Source organism: Grampus griseus, assembly GCF_964374135.1.
Source record: "Grampus griseus genome assembly, chromosome: 20".
NCBI lineage: Eukaryota > Metazoa > Chordata > Mammalia > Artiodactyla > Delphinidae > Grampus > Grampus griseus.
This window is the reverse complement of record NC_139014.1, coordinates 37,921,816-37,943,452: the sequence shown is the minus strand read 5'-3', so window position 1 is coordinate 37,943,452 and position 21,637 is coordinate 37,921,816. Positions and strand designations below refer to the sequence as shown.

Sequence of the window (21,637 nt, the reverse complement as noted above, 5' to 3'; positions counted from 1 at the left end):
TACAGGACACTTTGAAAAGTCTTAAACCCTTCCTTCTAGGGAAGGAATATCACCTTTCTTATATCTGGGAGTCACAGCACTCACTTTTCTCTTAAGTTTCAGTGAGGAGCAGTAAACTCCCCGTCCTGCCAAGAGGCTGAACATGTCCTAGGAACACAAGTAACAGGGGTGGTCTGACATGTGCACACCACTGAGGAGGGGCCTCGAGTCATCATCCCCCAGTTCCAAGCAGCATCATACAAAGTGCATCACTGAAGAGAAGTTCTTATAACTGCAGGAAACCTCTGTCATTACCAGGAAAACATGTTTTCTTTTCCGCCCTCATCAGAGGAAAGCCCGCTTATGCAACTTCGTATTCTTGCAACAATCACCCCACAAACAGCAATCAAAGCAACAGCTGCAGTTTACTGATCACAGCTTACGTGGTTCTTCACAACTGCCTTTGAGACAGGCAGGGACCTGGGACCCTTTGCTGCACTGCTTGCACCTGGACACACCTCTCCTCCGGCAGCAAAATACAAGGAAACTATATAGGACTAAAAATAACTGAGTGCATGCACAGTTGGGGTAAATTCTGGACAAAAGATACAAAGAGACCAAAAAACCCAGCTGCCACTTTTGAAGAGCAGGGAGCAAAAACAGGGTACTGCGAACGCGCCCTGCTCTCAACACCACCTAAGGGGTGGGCAAAACAGCTAAGCCACCCCTCTGACCCGACCCCTGGACACACCCCTACCTTCACCCCATGTGAGGAACAAGCCCGCCCCCTCTCAGGGAGCTGGCAAACAAGGCAACCTGTTGTTTGTTCTCCCTCCCCCCGCTGCATCAGCGGCCCCAGTAAAGCCTTGCCTGAATTTCTTGTCTGCCCTCTGATCAATTTCTACTGGTTAAGGAAGCCAAGAACTCTGGTGGGTAACACTTTTGGTCTCACACTTTATTATCTTCATTTTAGGTTGAGAAGCCTGAGGTTGGAGGTGGTAAGAAACTCAACATCTGTCATGGGGGGTTTTTTATTTTTAAATTTTAAACCTTATTTGGAATGAATCATTTTAATTTTAAACCTTATTTGGACCACCAGGGAAGCCCCTCTTTGTTCGTGTTTAAATTGAATTGTCCATTTGTTTACTGTTGAGTTTTGAGAGTTCTTTATGTAATCTAGATATGAATCCTTTTTCAGATATATGATTTTCAAATATTTTCTCCTAGTCCGTAATGAGTTTTTGCAGCCCATTAACAGGGTTTTTTGCAGAGCAAAATATTTTAACATCAATTAAGTCCACATTATCAATTTTTTCTTTCACGGAACATACTTTTAGTGTCATGTCTAAGAACTCGTCAACTCCTAGTTCCACCAAATTTTCTCCTATCTTCTAAAAGTCTTATAAATTTATATTTTAGGGACTTCCTGGCGCTCCAGTGGTTAAGACTCCGCGCTTCCACAGCAGGGGGCACAGGTTCCATCCCTGGTTGGGGAACTAATATCCCACATGCTGTGCACTGTGGCCAAAAAAACCCCCAAACCCTATAATTTTATGTTTTACATTTAAATTTGGTTCATTTTGAATTAATTTTTTCAAAAGATGTGAGGTTTAGATTGATGTTCTTTATTTTTTATTTATTATATGTTTTGCCTATAGATATCCAGTTGCTCCAGCACCATTTGTTAAAAAAGACTATTCTTTCTGCACTGAATTGCTTTTTCAACTTTTTCAAAAATCAGATGGACTTAATTGTGTGGAGCTACTTCTGGGTCCTCAATTCTGTCCCCTTGATCCATGTGTCCGTCCCTCGACATCACAGAGTTTGAACTCTATAATAAGGTTTGTAATCAGGTAGAGTGATTCCTCCCACTTTATTATTCTTTTTCAAAATTGTTTTAGCTATTGTAGTTCCTTTGCCTTTCCACATACATTTTATTTATTATTATTTTTAAATTAATTTATTTAGTTTTGGCTGCATTGGGTCTTCTTTGCTGTGTGCGGGCTTCTCACTGTGGCTTGTCTTGTTGCAGAGTGCGGGCTCTAGGCGCGCGGGCTTCAGTAGTGGTGGCTCGCGGGCTCTGAGCACAGGCTCAGTAGTTGTGGCACACGGGCTTAGTTGCTCTGCGGCATGTGGGATCTTCCCGGACCAGGGATCGAACCCATGTCCCCTGCATTGGCAGGCGGATTCTTAACCACTGTGCCACCAGGGAAGCCCCTATACATCTTTTATTTATACCTAAGTATTTCCATTTTTTAAAAATTATAGTTGATTTACAATATTGTGTTAGTTTCAGGTGTATGGCAGAGTGATTCAGTTATATATTTTTTCAGATTATATTGCATTATAGGTTATTACAAGATATTGAATATAATTCCCTGTTATACAGTATATCCTTGTTGCTTATCTATTTTATGTGTAGTAGTTTGTATTCTATTTTCATTTTCATTCAGTTCAATGTATTTTTATTTATTTTATTTAATTAATTTATTTTTTAAAGTGTTTTGTTGATGTGGACAATTTTTTTTAAGTCTTTATTGAATTTGTTACAATATTGCTTCTGTTTTATGTCTTGGCCCTTTGGCTGCAAGGCATGTGGGACCCTAGTTCCCCAACCAGGGGTCGAACCCTCACCCCCTGCATTGGAAGGCGAAGTCTCAACCACTGGACCACCAGGGAAGTCCCTCATTCAGTTCAATGTATTTTTAACTTGAGACTACCTTTTTGATTCATAGATTATTTAAAAGTGTGTTGTTCAGCTTCCAAGTTTTTGGATTTTCTTTTTATCATTCTCTTATTGATACCCAATTTTTTAAGGTTTTTTTTTTTTGATGTGGACCATTTTTAAAGTCCTGATTGAATTTGTTACAATATTGCTTCTGCTTTATGTTTTGTTTTTTTGGCCACAGGGCATGTGGGATCTTAGCTTCCTGACCAGGGATTGAACCCGCACTCCCTGCAATGGAAGGCGAAGTCTTAACCACTGGACCACCAGGGAAGTCCTGATACCCAGTTTGATCCCATTGTAGTTGGTACACACTCTATAAAATTTCAATTATTTTAAATATGTTGAGGTTAGTTTTTATGGGCAGGATATGGTCTATCTTGACTTACGTTCTGTGAGTGCTTAAAAAGAATGTGTTGTCTCTGGTGTTAGCAGGTGTTCTACAAATCTTGATTAGATTCTGTTGGTTAATGGTATCATTAAGCCTTTCCAAATCTGCGCTGACTTTTTATTTGTTCTATCAAGTACTGAGAGGTGTGTTGAAGTCTTCAACTGTAATTGCGGATTTGTCTATTTCTCCTTTTAGTTCTATCAGATTTTTCTTTGCATATTTTGCACCTCTGTTGTTTGGTGCATAAAGATTTAGGGTTGCTGTGTCTTCTTAGGGATTGACTCTTCTATATGTAAGGTACATTTCCGTCCCTGGTAATTTTCTCTGCTCTTTTTTTTTTTTCTTAACATCTTTATTGGAGTATAATTGCTTGACAATGGTGTGTTAGTTTCTGCTTTATAACAAAGTGAATCAGCTATACATATACATATTTCTCTGCTCTTCAGTCAATTTTATCTGGTATTAATATAGCGACTCCTGCTTTCTCTTAATTAACTTTTGCACAGTTTATCTTTTTCCATCCTTGTACTTTCAGCCTACCTATACAATTGAGTTTCTTGTAGCTAGCATACTTTGGTTATATTATTTTTATCCACTCTGCCAATCTCTTTTTTGTATTTAGACCTCTTTCTTTTAATGTTGTAATTATTAATATGTTAAGGTTTAAGTGTATCATTTTATTTTTGCTTTCCATTTTTGTTTGTTTTGTTTTGTTGGCTTTTTTTCTTCCTGTGGTTATTTGAACATTTTTGGATTCCATTTTGATTCATCTATAGTATTTTTTAGTGTATCTCTTTGTATAACTTTTTAAGTGGTTGCCCTAGGGATTTCATTATATATACATAACTTATCACTGTCTACTGTTGTCTACATTTTATCAGTTCAAGTGAAGTGTAGAAAGCTCACCTCCTTTTATGTCTGTTTATCCCTTCGCATTTGTAATTGTTTTAAATATTTCCTTTGCATACATTGAGAACCATATTGGGAAGTGTTATAATTTTTCCTTCAACAATTCAACATAATTTAGAAAATTTAAGAGAAGTCTATTTTGTTTACCCATATTTTTACTCTTACAGTGTTCTTTCTATATCTTAGAGCCTAACGTTCTAAGATTCCTTCTTTATCATTGCCTTTCTGTTTATAGCACTTCCTTTAGTCATTTTTGTAGGGTAGGCCTGTTGGCGACAGATTCTCTTAGTTTTCCTTCATGTGATAATGTCTGTTTCCCTTTCATTCCTGAAGGATATTTTTGCTGGATGTAGAATTTTGAGTTGCACTTGAAAAATGTTGCGTCACTTTCTTCCGGCTTCTGGGTTTCTAATGCAAAATCTGCTGTCATTAAAGTTTCGCTCTTGTTTTCAGATTTTGTGGATACTTGTGAGGACTTCCATGGTATGTTAATTGACTAAAGTGAATAAAAGCAGTGTGTAGAGTATTATGTTGTTTGTATAACAAGGGACGGTGGGGAGAATATATACACAATTGCTTGACCACACATAAGATGGCTCTGGAAAGACAAGCACAGCTGGCACTGTTACCAAGGTGAAGGAGAAAGGGGTGCCTGAACAAAAGGAAGGGAGGTTTTTCAATTTATACACTTTTGCCATCTCTTGAATTTTGAACCATGAGAATTCCCCCCAGTTTCTCTCTCCACATCCTCTTTCCATGCTTCCTCTTTTACTACTTGACATCTTTACAGAACTTATTTGCAAGAATTACTTATATATTCTAAATAAAAGTCATCTTCAGATATACGTATTGCAAATACCTTCTCCACTCTATTGCTTGCCTTTTGCTCTCTTGATGGTGTCTTTCCACGTCTTAAAGTTAACGATGACCAATTTATCAGCATTTCCCTTTAAGGTCGGTACTTTTTAATGTCCTGCTAAAAAGTATTTTCCTCTCCCACGGTCACGATATTCTGCTGTTTGGGACTTCCCTGGGGGTCCATTGGTTAGGGCTCGGCGCTTTCACTGCTCTGGCAGGGCTGGATCCCTGGTCCCGGAACTAAGATCCCCAAAACCGCGCGACGCAGCCAAGCAAAACAAAACTAAAAAACCCCGATATTCTGCTGTTGGCTGTTATTTTCCAGAGTCGTGTCTTTCACATTTACGTCTACAACCTATCTTGGATTGATTTTTTTGCGTGAGGTAGGGGTTACGGTTCGTCCCCCAACCCCGCCAAGGACATTCAATTGATCGAGCACTTTTCCTTCAAAATAACTCTTCTATTTCATCACAGTTGCTCTTTTGTGGGGAGAAGACATGTGACTACATACCCGTGGGGCTGTTTCTGGCTTCTCACTTCTTTTGCATTGATCTTTTTATTTATCCTTGGGCCAGTATCACACCGCTTTAATTACTAAGGCTTTATACGCCGTAGCGCACATTCTTCAACTTTGTGTCCCCTGCCCTCTTCCCCAAGAGCGCACGGAACTCAAACCGCGACCTTCCGAATTTCCCTCCGAAGACGGAGGGACAGTACTTAGGCTGGAGGACGCAATTCAGAACTCCGCATCCAGCCCCTCCCACCTGCGCCTTGAGGCCTGCCCGCCCAACGCGCATGCGCAGCCTCACGACTGGGCGAGGGAAAAATACGTCACCGGAGAGGCGGGAGGATGGGGTTGATTCGCCATGGCCTCCGCAGCGACCAGGTAGGGCTGCGGGCGGGGGAACCTCGGAGGCGAGGGGCGCGAGGTCCCGCCCCGAGCTGAGGCGCGCGGCAGGTCCCGGCTCGAGCTCGTCTCGCCCGCTGAGGGGAGAGAAGTGGTGTGGAGGCCGAGCGGGGGCTGCGGACCCGGAGAGACGCCGGCACCGGAGTCCGGGCTCAGCGTTTTCTGCATGGGGAGCCGCGCCTTCGCTGAGCTTTGAGCCTCGGTTTGCGCGGCTGCAAGTGGGTGTAGGCAGGCGGCGGACCCGATTTCCCCGACTCCGCGCCGTGCGCGGGCGAGGCTGGCGGCACCTGGCCGGTGCAGAGTTAGCGCAGCAGGTACCTTTGTTCGGAGGCAGGGCGGGGTGCTGCCTGCTGCGTACCCGCGGGGTGGCCACGGCATCTCTTGCTCCTCCTGCCCTTGCTCTGCCGTTCCCAAGCTGTGCGGCTTGGACCAGTGTCCTCAGCTGTAACTTTGGGAATAAAACGCCCCCCCCCCCATGAGTTTGTCGAGAAGCGTGGTGAGATTGCGCATGGGTGGTACTCAGCTAGGGTTTGGCACAGAATAGGTGCTCAACAAATGGTACCCATACAACCCTCTTTTTAGTTTCGTTTGCTATGGTGATTTGAGAATTGACGAGTTACTTTTGTTACGAAATAGTTAACGAAATAATTTTTGAGCTTCATATACACGTGTGTTTAGTGAACATAATACTTGCTTCTCTTAATGGAATTACCAGGAAGTGCTTTTCACGTCTTCCAACCTGTGTATGGGCAAAACAGAGGAAGTCAGTTTCTAGAAAAGTGGCAGATAGAAAAAGGGATCCTCAACTTGGTTATACAGGGATAGAATTAGCAAAAGTGATCTAATTCTTAAGGATAGGCAGGGAACTAACTTTTTTGAGCACCCACCAAAATGACTGTTGTAGATATCTCTTATTCCTCAGCACGAGAGAGTATAGTATAGTGAGTGGTATCACGATATTTTCCAGCCCAGTTTTGGGTGCTGAGAGCACCCACAGCAAATAAGTGAGGGAAGCAGGCTTTTAAAACTAGGCTTCTGTATAAAACAAACTAATTCTAGTACAGGGGTTGCTTCTGAAGAGGTCCTTGCTCAAGAATTTATTTTTTTTAAATATTTTTTAAAAGTTTATTTATTTTTGGCTGCATTGGGTCTTCGTTGCTGTGCGTGGGCTTTCTCTAGTTGTGTCCAGAGGGGAATACTCTTCACTGTGGTGCGCGGGCTTCTCATGGCGGTGGCTTCTCTTGTTGCGGAGCACGGGCTCTAGGCGCGTGGGCTTCAGTAGTTGCAGTACGCGGGCTCAGTAGTTTGTGGCTCACGGGCTCTAGAGCGCAGGCTCAGTAGTTGTGGCGCACGGACTTAGTTGCTCGGCGGCATGCGGGATCTTCCCGGACCAGGTCTCGAACCCGTGTCCCCTGCGTTGGCAGGTGGATTCTCAACCACTGCGCCACCAGGGAAGTCCTGTCTTCATTTATAGTAGAAGAAATGGACTCAGAGATGGGAAGAAATTTAGCACTGAACTAGTAAGGGCAGAGCCAATTCCATGTCACTCCAAAAGCTAGTGCTTGTCTATGTATTTCATTAATTCCTTCACTTCACAGGTATTTATTGAACAGCTGGTCTGTACCAGCAGGCGCTAGGTGTTGGGGATACACTGATGGCTAAAGCAGACACAGCCCCTGTCTTCAGGTAACAACTTGAGTTGAAGTAGCAACTCATAAGCAATGAATCTAGCAAGGGAGACCCACAGAAAATAGAAAATGACCAACGAAATATTGGCTGTGGTCGTGGTACCCGCCATAGGAGACAGTAGAGGGCGCTGTAAGAATATATAATGGGGTCAGTGGCAGCAGGCCGGGTGAGGAGGGACAGGGTCGCCTTTCCTGAGGAGATAGTAGTCAGCTGAGACCTTAAGGACTGAGTTGGAGTTAAAATGGGCAAAGAGAGGGCTTCCCTGGTGGTGCAGTGGTTGAGAGTCCGCCTGCCGATGCAGGGGACACGGGTTCGTGCCCCGGTCCGGGAAGATCCCACATGCCGCGGAGCGGCTGGGTCCGTGAGCCATGGCCACTGAGCCTGTGCGTCCGGAGCCTGTGCTCCGCAACGGGAGAGGCCACAACGGTGAGAGGCCCGCGTACCGCAAAAAAAAAAAAAAAAAAAAGGGCAAAGAGAAGAGTGAAGAGGAGGGACGCACGTGAGGCCTCGAGGGTCGGAGGGGCTGTGACTGGTAGTTTCGGAGCGACCCATGTGGCGGGCAGTGGAGAGTGCTTCCAAGGCAGAAGCGGACACAGGTTGAATCCCATCCGAGCAGTGCTGTACCCCAGGGTTTATTTGCTTCCCAGGACATATAATCATCTCCACAAACTGTGTCTGTGTTCCAGCTCCCGGCATCCTTCTTCAGACATGGTTAGGCCTCTGGTTGCCCTGGGTGGGGACAGATGTGCGGAGGGGCAGAGACCTCAGTGTGACACTTGCTCAGTGTTGGTTACTTGCGTGGCAAAGCTGAATAGACAGGAGTGCCAGTATTGTATTTCACCCTATTTGTCTCTGGCTTGCAAAATTATTTAAGATTTTTTAGTCTCCCAATGGTCCAAGTCCTATGTTAGCTACCTAGGATACAAACGTTTAAGGATAGTTATTAATTTAATTCATGTTTTACTTGCTTTCCATTTAAGATGCTACAGTTGTTTTACCAATATTATTCTTCAGATGTGTTTGTTTACCATCTACTATGTGCTAGGCACTGTGCTAGGGACATAGCATGAGCAAATAGACGTGGTCTGTGTCCTCCTGGAGCTTAAGCTCCCAGTTGGGGCTGGAGGACGGAGAGGGAGGGGGAGCGACTCAGGGAGATGGGGTTGGAGAGGTAGGCAGGGGTCAGACCATGCAGGCCTCACAGGTCATGCCAAGTATCTGGAGCTTCTCCTAAGGATGGTGGGAGGCCACTGAGGAGTCTCATTCAGGGAGTAGAACCAGCAGGTGTGTGTTTATGAAAGATCACTCTGGCTTCTCCCTCGGCGGAGGCGGAAGTCGATGGGTGTGAGGGCTGTTTAAAAGGTAGGATCAGTGGGGCTTGGTAATAGGTTCACTCTGGGGTAAGATGGAAGAGGGAGGTTCAGGGCTGATTAATTTTCTGGCCTTTGTATCTGAGATCAGAACTCAGATGAAGGACATGAGTTCAGTTTTGAGTAAGACGTCTTTGCAATGATCCAGGTGGGGTGTCACAAAGGCAGGGATGTAGGAAGGTCTGGCACTCACATGACCGGAATGGCTGAGTCTCTAAAGCTCTTGTCAGAGAGGAACACCTTTCCCATGTTTTTTTGCGGAGGGGGGTGCTGTGCTGTGGGGCATGTAGGATTTTAGTTCCCTGACCAGGGATCGAACCTGTGAAGCGTGAAGTCTTAACCACTGGACCGCCAGGCAAGTCCCCACCTTTCCTTATTGAGGGAGCTGTCAAGGTGGGACCTGTGAGGTGGTCCAATCCACATTTATGTTGGGAAAAGGTACAAATAAACTCTCCTGCCAACCTAGGAAATGCTCTCCACAAATGCGGAAAGAAAAGAATTCTGTTATTCAGTCATTAACTGAAACTGGGATACAACACAGGTAATCTGCAAATGAGACTACAAAAACAGAAAAAAAACAACCCACCATTTACAGCCCATTACATACATAATCTCAAGATTAATGGTAATTTGTTCTCTTGTAAAAAGACTAGGCAACACCACTTGCTGTATGTGTTTTCATCCTAAATTTACCTGGTGGTTGGGGTGGCCGTCTGTGCTAGTCAGTTGCCTTTCTCTGAAAGAAAAGTAAAACATCCTTAATTTCTATGAGCGGGTAGTCGAGGTGCCTAGGCTAAACTCCCACGATGTTACCTTAAGAGAGATGGCTCCCAGGCCCTTCAGAAAAAAATTCTTGGGTTTTACTTGTGGCTGGAGCTAGCTTATTTAGCCTTTAAAAAGGTTTGCTTACATATCAAAGGGACAGAGGAAGGACTTACAAACTCTAGGTTTTTCAGAGAAATGCTCTAAGAAAAAGAGAAAAATCTCTTTCCCTTTTTGCAACAGGGAAAAGTCAGTTTAAAAAATTTACGTCAACAGTGCAGAAAAATGTTGGACTGGAGCTCTCACAGTATGGGCATCGTTCTGGAGATGATCGTTAAGTGAGTTCCATGGAGTTGTGCATACTTAGGATGCCTGCAGGTGGTCACATCTAGTCCATAATTTCTTGTACATTGATTTAAAGAAAAATACAGATACAGATCTTGCTGGTTTCCAGTCAGAACTCTTGTCTCTGGTAGTTAACCCTTCCAGGACTTGTCCTCTTTAATGTCAATAATGTCATTTCTCACTCCTACCCATTGTTAAAAACATAAAATTCAACTGAGTAAATTTTTTAAAATTAATTAATATATATATTTTTGGCTGTGTTGGGTCTTTGTTGCTGCGCGTGGGCTTTCTCTGGTTGTGGCGAGCGGGGGCTGCTCTTCGTTGTGCACGGGCTTCTCATTGCGGTGGCTTCTCTTGTTGCAGAGCATGGGCTCTAGGGCGTGTGGGCTTCAGTAGTTGTGGCATGCAGGCTCAGTAGTTGTGGCACATGGGCTTAGTTGCTCCGCAGCATGTGGGATCTTCCCGGACCAGGGCTCGAACCCGTGTCCCCTGGTAGGCAGATTCTTAACCACTGGTAGGCAGATTCTTAACCACTGCGCCACCAGGGGAGTCTCTAACTGAGTACATTTTAAAGATGTTACTGGCTTTCTTTGAGTCATGAATCGGGCAGCATCCCATCTAGCAGACAGAGAGGAGCTCCGAGGAGCTGTACAAAGTGAAAGACTTTTACAGGTAGAAGGAGCGGGAACAGGAAGCTCTACTTGGGAAAAAGCAGGTTGGTTGTGGCAAGACCACCCCCCTTTAAGGGATGCAGGGGTCTGCCAGGCAGATGACCTCACTGTGCTGACCAGGCGATTCCTAATTCCCTGGTTTAAGATTCCATTTCTGGGAGAGGCTGAAACTAATTAAGTGAAGTTTGGTGATGTGGGGCTCAGCGTCGGTGACTCCACTTTGAGCATATTTTCTTGTTTTTAACACCAGTTCTTCCTATATGAGATGTTTGGTAGGTAAAGTTATGATTTTAATGCAGAAATGAACTCTCCACTAATCTGTTCTGGAAGGTCATAAATGTGGGGATGGAAATTGAGATTGAATGGCATGTACGTTTAGCTTGGACGCTGCTTTCCACTCACCGAGGTAGTAAATTCAACAGACTCTCCTTTAGATTCTACCTGAGCTATCCCTTCCATCTTCTTAAGTTCACAGTAACCTGAGACTTGGCCACCAAACTGCTTACTGGAGGGAGAGACCGCTGATGGCAGCTGAAGTGATTGAACACTGCTTGCCAGTAGTTTGAACTTGTTTGCTGTTATCAGCCTTTTTTCATCATCAGTGTATAGGAATGCAAGAGATTTCTGTGCATTAATTTTGTATCCTGCAACTTTACCAAATTCATTGATTAGCTCTAGTAGTTTTCTGGTGGCATTTTTAGATTCTCTTTGTATAGTATCATGTCATCTGCAAACAGTGACAGTTTTACTTCTTCTTTTCCAATTTGTATTCCTTTTATTTCTTTTTCTTCTCTGATTGCCGTGGCTAGGACTTCCAAAACTGTGTTGAATAAGAGTGGTGAGAGTGGACATCCTTGTCTTGTTCCTGATCTTAGAGGAAATGCTTTCAGTTTTTCACCTAGTATATCTTCTTTGGAAAAGAAAGTTTAGAGAAGCAGCAGCTCATTTTTTATCTGGGTTATCTTTTATTCTTGTGTTGCACGAGTTCTTTTTATATTCTGGACACTTGACCCTTATGAGATACATGATGTGCAAATATTTTCTCCCATTCTGTTGGTTGTCTTCACTTTTTTGATAGTTTTCTTTGAAGCACAGAAGTTTTCAATTTTGATGTTCAATTTATCTTTTTCTTTTGTTGCTTTTGCTGTAGTGTCATAGCTAAGAAATCATTGCTTAATCCAAGATCATGAAGATTTACACTTAAATATTCTTTAAAGTATTTTATAATTTTAGCTCTCACATTTAGGTCTTCGATCATTTTGAGTTAATTTTTATATATTGTGTTCTGTAAGGTTCCAACTTTATTCTTCAGTTTGTGCATATCCAGTTGTTCCAGCATCATTTATTGAAAAGACTGTTCTTTGCCCATTAATTTACCATAATGTAAAAGTCAAAGCCATTCTTTAAAAACTCACTTGATTACTAAAAGATTTCTATTTCATTTGTGGGAAATGGCTTATGAGCAGTCTTTTTTTAAGGAACTGCCTAATTCTCCTTGAGTGATTTTTTTTCCTTTTGTTTCAAAGAAAATAAAATGAGCAAGTGGGATGTATTCCATGAATGCAAGGTTGGTTCAATATTGGGAAATTGATTAGTATCTTATACAGCATTATTAAGTATTAGGAACAATGATATGATTATTTCTCTAGATGCTGAAAAACCTGTCAAAAAATTCAATACCCATTATAATAAAAGCACTTAGAAATAGGAAAAAAAAAAGCCTTTATGCTGTTACATACCCTAGCAATAAACATGGTGAATGTACAAAATACGTTTTCGATTTAAGGGTTTTTTTTTTCTTTTAATATAGGCTCTGGAATTTGCCAAGTAATTTTTTTCAATCCTGAAAAGGCTCTGAGAGAGAAATAAGGAGGGAAATATGTATGGGGAAAAGTAAATCTGCCAACAGTGTTTGGTGAAATAAACAGATTGTTTGATGGCTTACTGTGGACATGTCCTGAGGCGACGTGGCCCTGTCCTTAGGGAGCTATTTGGTGGGATGCTGGGAAATAAAGTGATAGGTCACCGGCTAGGCTATTTTTAAATGAAAGCTTAGAAGTTGGCTCTGGAAAACCCTCTCGGGTTATTATGCTCCCCTCCTCCTTTAGTCCTCCAGAACGTGAGATTCCTTTCCATATGTTTTCTGGCATTAAAGTCAGGGCACTCTAAGTTTTAAGTGGAAGCATTATTAAAAACTGCTTCAGAGTAAAGGGCATTTCCTAGTTAAATTTCACAATTATGTTTCCCAGTTCCAAAAATAACTTGGGGGACTCCCCCGCACTCCCAATGCAGGGGGCCTGGGTTCGATCCCTGGTCAGGGAACTAGATCCCATATGCCACAGCTAAGAGTTTGCATGCTGCCATTAAAGATCCCGAATGCCGTAACGAAGATCCCAAATGCTGAAACTAAAACCCGGCACAGCCAAATAAGTAAATAAATAAATTAATAACAAAAAAACCCCTTGGAACTCAGAGTGAACCGTCATCCTAAATAAATTGTCTAAGAGAGAGAACAGTGGGCAAATAATTTATCCAAGTTCATGAGGAAACTAATTTGTTAGAATTTTAAAATAATCCGATTTCAACCATGAGCCTACTTGAAATTAGCATTTAATGTTTAATCCTTTATGAATGACACACTTAAAATTTTTTTATGGTAATAAAATATACATAATTTGAATTTACCATCTTTTTTAAAAAATTAATTTATTTTTAATTTTTGGCTGTGTTTGGTCTTCGTTGCTTCTTGAGTGCTTTCTCTAGTTGCGGTGCGCGGGCTTCTCATTGCGGTGGCTTCTCTTGCTGCAGAGTATGGGCTCTAGGCGCGCAGACTTCAGTAGTTTTGGCACACGGGCTCAGTAGTTGTGGCTCACGGGCTCCAGAGCGCGGGCTCAGTAGTTGTGGCGCACAGGCTCAGTTGCTCTGTGGCATGTGGGATCTTCCCGGACCGGGGCACAAACCCGTGTCCCCTGCATCGGCAGGCGGACTCTCAACCACTGCGCCACCAGGGAAGCCCGATCTTAACCATTTTTAAGTGTATAGTTCAGAAGTGTTAAATACATTTATAATGTTGTAGCACCGTCACCACCATCTGTCTCCAGAATTCTTTTCATCTTACAAAACTGAAATTCTGTACCCATTAAAAAATAACTCCCCATTTCCCTCCCTGCTCCCAGCCCCTGGCAACTCCCATTCTACTTTCTGTCTCTAAGAATTTGACTACTCTAAGTATCTCATGTAAGTGGATTCATACAGTATTTGCTTTTGTGTCTTGCTTATTTCACTTAGCATAGTGTCCTCAAGGTTCATCCATATTGTAGCATGTGTCAGAGTTTCCTTCCTTTTTAAAGCTGAGTGATATCCCATTGTATGTACATATCACATTTTGCTTATCCATTCATTGGTTGGTGGACGCTTGGGTTGTTTCTGTGTTTTATCTATTGTGAATAATGCTGCTGTGAACATGGGTGTACAGATATCTCTTCAAGACCCTGCATTCAATTCTTTTGAGTATATACCCAGCAGCGGAATTGCTGGATCATATGATAATTCTATTTTTAATTTTATTGAGGAACCTCCATACTTTTTTTAAAAAAAATAAATTTATTTATTTATTTTTGACTGCGTTGGGCCTTTGATGCTGTGCGCGGGCTTTTCTCTAGTTGCGACGAGCAGGGGCTACTCTTCATTGCGGTGCACAGGCTTCTCATTGGTTGGCTTCTCTTGTTGCAGAGCACGGGCTCTAGGCACCCGGACTTCAGCAGTTGTGGCACGCGGGCTCAGTAGTTGTGGCTCATGGGCTCTAGAGCGCAGGCTCAGTAGTTGTGGCTCACGGGCTTAGTTGCTCCGCGGCATGTGGGATCTTCCCGGACCAGGGCTCGAACCCATGTCCCCTGCATTGGCAGGTGGATTCTTAACCACTGCACCACCGGGGAAGCCCCTCCATACTTTTTTTTCAGTGGCCGTACTGCTTTACATTCTCACCCGCAGTGCATAGGGTTCTAATTTCTCCATATCCTCCCACTTATCATTTTCTGGTTTTTTGATAGTAGTCATTCTAATGGGTGTGAGGTGGTATCTCATTATAGTTTTCATTTGCATTTCACTAATGACTAGTGATATTGAGCATCTTTTCATATACCTATTGGCTGTTTTTATGTCTTCTTTTGAGAAATGTCTGTTCAAGTCCTTTGCCTTTTTTTTTTTTTAATTTATTGGGTCTTCATTGCTGCATGCGGGGTTTCTCTAGTTGTGGCGAGTGGGGGCTACTCTTCTTTGTGGTGCGCGGGCTTCTCATTGTGGTGGCTTCTGTTGTTGTGGAGCTCGGGCTCTAGGCGCACGGGCTTCGGTAGTTGTAGCACATGGGCTCAGTAGTTGTGGCTCGCAGGCTCTAGAGCGCAGGCTCAGTAGTTGTGGCTCGCAGGCTCTAGAGCGCAGGCTCAGTAGTTGTGGCACACGGGCTTCGTTGCTCCGCAGCATGTGGGATCTTCCCGGACCAGTGTTCAAACCCGTGTCCCCTGCATTGGCAGGTGGATTCTTAACCACTGTGCCAGCAGGGAAGCCCCCTTTGCCCATTTTTGAATCAGGTGGTTTTTGTTTTGTTTTAAATTTTAGGAGTTCTCTATTTTAGATATTGCTCCCTTATCAGATATATGATTTGAAAATATTTTCTGCTACCCTGTGGGTTATCGTTTTACTGTGTGAATAGTGTCTTTTACTGCACAACATTTAAAATTTTTCATGAACCAATTTATCTGGTTTTTCTTTTGTTACCTATGCATTTATAGAATCTTATCCAAGAAATCATTACCAAATCCAATGTCATGAAGCTTTTGCCTATGTTTTCTTGTAAGAAACATGTTTTTAGTCTTACATTTAGATCCTTGATCCATTTTGAGTTAATTTTTGTATAAGGGTCCAATTTTGTTCTTTTCCAAGTGGATATCCAGTTTTTTTAAAATTAAATTAAATTAAATTTTTAATTTTTCGGCTGTGCTATGCGGAATGTGGGATATTATTTCCCCAACCAGTGATCAAACCCATGCCCCATGCGTTGAAAGCACAGCCTTAATCACTGGACTGCCAGGTAAGTCACTGGATATCCAGTTTTCTTAGCATCATTTGTTTGAAAGACTGTTTTTTCCCCATTGAATGGTTTTGACATTCTGTCAAAAATTATTTGACCATATATGGAAAGATTTATTTCTGGCCTCTCTATTCCATTGGTCTGTACCTGTCTTTGTGCCAACACCACACAATTTTGATTACTCTAGCTTTATAGTAAGTTTTGGTATCAAGAAGTGGTTCTTCCAGCTTCTTTGTTCTTTTCCAAGATTCTTTTGACTATTCAGGGACCTTTGAGATTCCATGTGAATTTTAGGATGAGTTTTTCTCTTTCTGCAAAAGGCATTGTTGGGATTTTGATAGGGATTGAATTGAATCTGCAGGTTGCTTTGATCGGTATTGACATTTTAATAGTAATAAGTGTTCCACTCCATGAACATGGGATGTATTTCCATTCATTTATGTCTTGTTTAACTTCTTTCCGTAGTATTTTGCAGTTTTCATTGTACAAGTCTTCACCTCCTTGGTTAAGTTACTTCTTAAGTATTTAATTCTTTTAGTTGTTATTGTAAATGGAATTGTTTTTGCATGTATAGAGATACAACCGATTTTTTTGTGTTGACTTTGTGTCCTGCTACATTGCTGAATAAATTTATTCTAACACATTTTAAACACATTTTTGTGGAGTCCTAAGGGTTTCCTACATACAAGATCATATCACCTGCAAACAGATAATTTTGCTTCTTCCTTTCCAATTTAGATGCCTATTATTTCTTTTTCTTTCCTAATTGCTCTGGCTAGAATTTTCAGTACTATGTTGAATAGAGGTGGTGAAAGTTGGCATCCTTGCTTTGTTCCTGATCTTGGAAGAAAAGCTTTCACTCTTTTACCATTGAGTCTGAAGTTTGATGTGGGTTTTTAATGTATGGCTCTTACTGTGTTGAGTAGTTTCCTTGTATTCCTATTTGTTGAGTGCTTTTATCATGAAAGGGTGTTAAATTTTATCAAATGCTTTTTCTGCGTCAGTTGAGTTGATCGTGTGGTTTTTTCCTTCAGTTGATGCGGTATATTGTTGATCATCTTCATATGTTGTAGGATCCTTGCATTCCAGGAACAAATCCCACGTGGTCAGGATGTATAATCCTTTTACTATGCTGCTAAATTCAGTTTGTTAGTTTTTTTTGTTGAGGAGTTTGGTGTCACTCTTCAAAAGGGATATTGTTCTGTAGTTTTCTTACAGTGTTTTTTCTTGGTATCAGGGTAATGCTGGTCTCATGGAATGGGTTAGAAAGTGTTCTCTCCTAAAACGGAGGAGTCACTAGCTAGGGCTGCCCTGGGCCGGTTGTGTGCCCTGTGGCCAGCACACCAGCTTGGGTGGTTTTGACTTTGAATCAAAGCTTCAGGTGAGGCTCATCCTCTAGACAGGCAACCTTATCACAATTCCAGTCGTTTAATTTTTGTGTTTCTTTGTTTATCGCCACTCTGTCTAGGCGTTGAGCTTCATGAGGTCAGCACCCACGTCTTCTTGGTCCATCGCCCTGCAGACCCGGCCCCGCCAGCACGCGGTGTGAATGGTACCTCATGTGCCTTAGGTGAACAGGTGAGCCAGAGCCATCCTGGAGCTGAGAGGATGCTCAGCACGTGAGGTGTTGATGTAAAGTAGGGAGCTTTGTCTTTTTACGAAACGCCATTAACGCTGCCTGTGTGGGGACTTACCTGGTGGTCCAGTGGTTAAGACTCCATGCTTCCAATGAAGGGGGCGCAGGTTTGACCGCTGGTCAGGAAACTAAGATCCCACAGGCCGCGTGGTGCAGCCAAAACAACCCAGCTGACAGCCTGGCTGCCTTTGCTCAGTTTCTGTCTGAAATCCTCTCTGGAAATGCTTTATTGCTTCTTTTCAGTTAGCTTATGAGTCGGCAGGACCTTAGCATTTACAGAGTGCTTCCCATGTGGTTTCTCATTGGAATAATCACCCCCATTTTGAAGTTAAGACACTTAGTTGCAGAGAATAAATCTGCTTGCGTCACACAGCAGGGACATGACAGGGTGAACCTGAACCCTGCTCCCCAGTGCCAACTTGGTGCTTTTTCTGCTTTACACCCACAGTGGGCGCCTTGTGTGGTTTCTGTCGAGGGGTCTGGGCCTCTTGTGTGCTCTGGGAAAGAGGGCAAGATCACTCAGGCATCTTCCAGTAATACTAAATTCATTTTATAAAGCACATTAGAAACCAAAACTGTGGGGCTTCCCTGGTGGCGCAGTGGTTGAGAGTCCACCTGGCGATGCAGGGGACGCGGGTTCGAGCCCTGGTCCGGGAAGATCCCACGCGCCGCGGAGCAGCTAAGCCCTTGCGCCACAACTACAGAGCCTGAGCTCTAGAGCCCGCAAGCCACAACTACTGAAGCCCGCGTGCCTAGAGCCCGTGCTCCGTAACAGGAGAAGCCACTGCAACGAGAAGCCCGTGCACCACAATGAAGAGTAGCCCCTGCTCGCCACAACTAGAGAAAGCCTGTGTGCAGCAACAAAGACCCAACACAGCCAATAATAAATAATAAACTAAAAAAAAAAAGAAACCAAAATTGTTTTTTGTGACAATGTGTCTAGGTAGCTATCATAAGTGCTGTTTTTAAAAACTGGACAAAGACCTTGACCCATAATAAACGGTTAGCCTCCAGCACCCTGTCCAAGTGTCAGGAGCCCGCGCTGCAGGGTCTGGAGCTGTGCTCAGCACCTCTCATCCCACCCTCCCAGGCTGGGCATGCTGTGCGGCGGGGGCCCAGCATCTTACTGGAGAGCATTGCTCGCTTCTCCAGGACTGGATGCTCAGGACCTGGTCTGAAATACTCGCAGGCCTTCCTCTTGGTTCTGTCTTCACTAATGCCAGCCTGCACGCCTTTAAACTGGGGGCCCTAAGGCCGCATCCCAAAATACACCCCATAGACCACTCGTTCATGGCTCGTTCCAGCATTCCAGAGAGGGCCTGCTGACCTGAAGGTATCCTCTGGTCCAGGTTACTCTGCCCTGGGTCAAAAGACCAGAGTAGACATGGGTGCCGGGAACTGCCACTGGTGAAGTATCTGCTGTCTGAGGTAGGATGCTATCTTTTCTTTTCAGTCAGCTGAAAAGAAAAGTCAGCTTTTCAGCCTTAGCTGCTGCTCTCATACGCTTGAGACCAAGAAAGAGTAGCTTTACTCTGCTTTTACTTTCTGAAATTAGATACGTATTTTCAGATATGGGTCATAAGCATGACCTGTAGCTTACGTCACCTGTAATAGAACAGCTGGCTGTCAGCGCTAACACACAAGAGTGGATGTGGGCTGTGGGAACTGAGCCTGACTGCTTTTGCTGCCAAGCCCCTCCTTGCCCTGTGGCCTCAGTCCTGCCGTCCAGCTGGAACCCCTCTCTGCCCTTTAGCCTGATTTTCTTGTGCATAACATGGCAACTTATTTCATGACTAATCCTTCCAGACCTGAACTCATTATCGTTTTTTTAAAATTAATTAATTTTATCTTTGGCTGCGCTGGGTCTTGGTTGCGGTGTGCGTACTTCTCATTGCGGTGGCTTCTCTTGTTGCAGAGCACGGGCTCTAGGGGTGTGGGCTTCAGTAGTTGTGGCACACGGGCTCAGTAGTTGTGGCTCGCGGGCTCTAGAACGCAGGCTCAGTAGTTGTGGCGCACGGGCTTAGCTGCTCCGCGGCATGTGGGATCTTCCTGGACCAGGGCTCGAACCCGTGTCCCCTGCATTGGCAGGCAGATTCTCAACCACTGCGCCACCAGGGAAGTCCCTCATTATCATTTTTCACTTTGGAGGGTTTTCAGATCCCCTCCTTTGATTTTCAGATGTAGCTCTTAATGGTTTAATTTCCATGTGTGGTTTCTGAGTAGATTCTAACAACTTGTTTTTATTGACGGTTCAATTTATTTTATTTTTGTAACTGAGAGAAGAAAGGAATCTTAGGAACAGATTCCATCTGTTTAATGCAATGTAGAATTTTGGCCAAAGGGTTCAGAGTGGAACAGATGGCATGAGAGGTGACGTGCCTGCTCCGAGTTGGTTTCTCGGTGACGATCTTGTTTCTAGTTTGAGGTTCCGAAAGCCTCAGTAGAAAGGAGGAGAGCAGTGCAGACCCACAGACTTTCCGGCCGCCTGGCCCAAGTGACAGGCACCTGTGAAGGTGCTTTTCCACCTTCACACTCTTTTGACTTAGGTCTGGAGCGCCGTTGTGTGTGCTGCGAGAAAACACAGGCAGACACCTGGGCCCGTGACTTCCTCTCTCTGGTCACTTCCTGTGTGGGGAGTGAGTGGGCGTGGCTGGTGTGGGTGGGCGGAGCCTGCCTCCCCTCTCTGCACGTGCCTGTCCTGCTTTTGGCTCTGGCTCACAGCACTGCTGGGCTGACTGTCCCTCTGTGCTATAAGCTCATCTCCAAATGCTGGGAATCGTGAGCAAGATTGTTTGCCCACTCCCTTTTTTTTTTACCACCAGTCTTGTCTTCCAGTTATATCTGAAACTAGCAGTTTTAAGAAGCATTTTGGCATAAAATGCAAAATATATAAGCATGTTATATGCCATTTTCAAAAAAACCCAGGCCCCTTTTGACCTTGCTTTACATAGGAGATGTATTTCCTGATCTGGAAATGTGGCCAGCCAAGACTTGGTTCCTTTCTTCCACTTGGGAGCTGTCCCTTTTGCTCAGAGAAGGCCCCCAGACACCACAGCAAGTCAGTGGGTCTGAGCTACTTCTTTGTCTAGCTCTCTTGGCCATCATAACTGCTGAGGGTGAGACAGGAAGGAGTTGGCACAGCTACCTCTGAGAGTCTGGGGGACCCAGGGCCCATCGGTGTGGCCATGTGTACTGCAGAACAGAATGACAGGTGGGAGATCTTTAAGAATTTGAAAAACTCCCAGGAAGAGTTGAGATTGTCTATATTAGCAGCTTCACCTGGTCGGGGGAGTTATGCTGAAGTTGAACCTGACTCTAAAGTTAGTGGCTTGCTCTGGGGTGTCTTTTCCCACCATCATCCTGAGTTACTGGGCAAAGCTGCACTGGTTTATAGTTTATGTTCTGATTCTGTGAGAACTTGCCAGACTGAATGCAGATGCACTGTCCTTACAGAAGGTGGGCTGAGGATGGGCCCCCTAGCCTGGTGCCATATTTGCCTCGGGCAGAGTGGCCCCTGGGGCCAGGCGACCAAGGCTGGCTTGCGACGTTGGGTCAGGTGCTCGAGGAGTACCAGGCATGTACAAGACGGTGTGTGGTTTCCCTCTTTTCTTCACGTCAAGGGTTGCTGGCTTGGGCTTCGAACAGGTGCGTGGAGCTCTGGTTGTCTCAGTGGGGCGCCTTGCTGGGTGGGCTTATCTTCATCCTGATCCTCCCCTGGGTATGAGAAAGGGGTAGACAGCACACTGTGGCCCTTGTCTGCTCTCTCTTTGCTGTGTTGGCCTCCATGACTGGTGTGTTGGCCGCATTTTGTTTGTTTCTTTTTTATTTTTTTTAAGTTTATTGAATTGTAGTTGGTTTACAGTGTTGTGTTACCTTCCGCTGTACAGCAAAGTGACTCAGTTATAGATACATGTATTGTTTTATTTATTTATTTATTTATTTATTTATTTATTTATGGCTGTGTTGGGTCTTCGTTTCTGTGTAAGGGCTTTCTCTAGTTGCGGCAAGCGGGGGCCACTCTTCATCGCGGTGCACGGGTCTCTCACTATCGTGGCCTCTCTTGTTGTGGAGCACAGGCTCCAGACGTGCAGGCTCAGTAATTGTGGCTCACGGGCCTAGCTGCTCCGCGACATGTGGGATCTTCCCAGACCAGGGCTCGAACCCATGTCCCCTGCATTGGCAGGCAGATTCTCAACCGCTGCGCCACCAGGGAAGCCCGCATGTATTGTTTTTCATATTCTTTTCCATTATGTTTTATCAAAGGATATTGAATGTAGTTCCCTGCGCCATACAGTAGGACCTTGTTATT

The 21,637-nt window shown here is 44.1% G+C and overlaps 1 protein-coding gene across 5 annotated transcripts in view; it reads left to right on the top strand.

Annotated features, from left to right (window-relative positions):
• Window positions 1–5,714: 5,714 nt before the first annotated feature.
• Window positions 5,715–21,637, top strand: part of DHRS7B (dehydrogenase/reductase 7B) — a 39,024-nt gene continuing 23,101 nt past the window's right edge. For 3 of the 5 annotated variants that reach the window (XR_014298316.1, XM_082679004.1, XM_082679003.1), the window contains exon 1: window positions 5,723–5,748. Coding sequence is in view for 2 of the 5 variants with exons in the window: in XM_082679004.1 (XP_082535130.1) it covers window positions 5,729–5,748 (20 nt within the window). In the remaining 3 variants the exon portion in view is untranslated. Of the gene's footprint in view, window positions 5,749–5,979; window positions 6,084–17,160; window positions 17,271–21,637 lie in introns of those variants that run through there. The other 2 variants (XM_082679005.1, XM_082679006.1) reach the window with 2 other exon arrangements.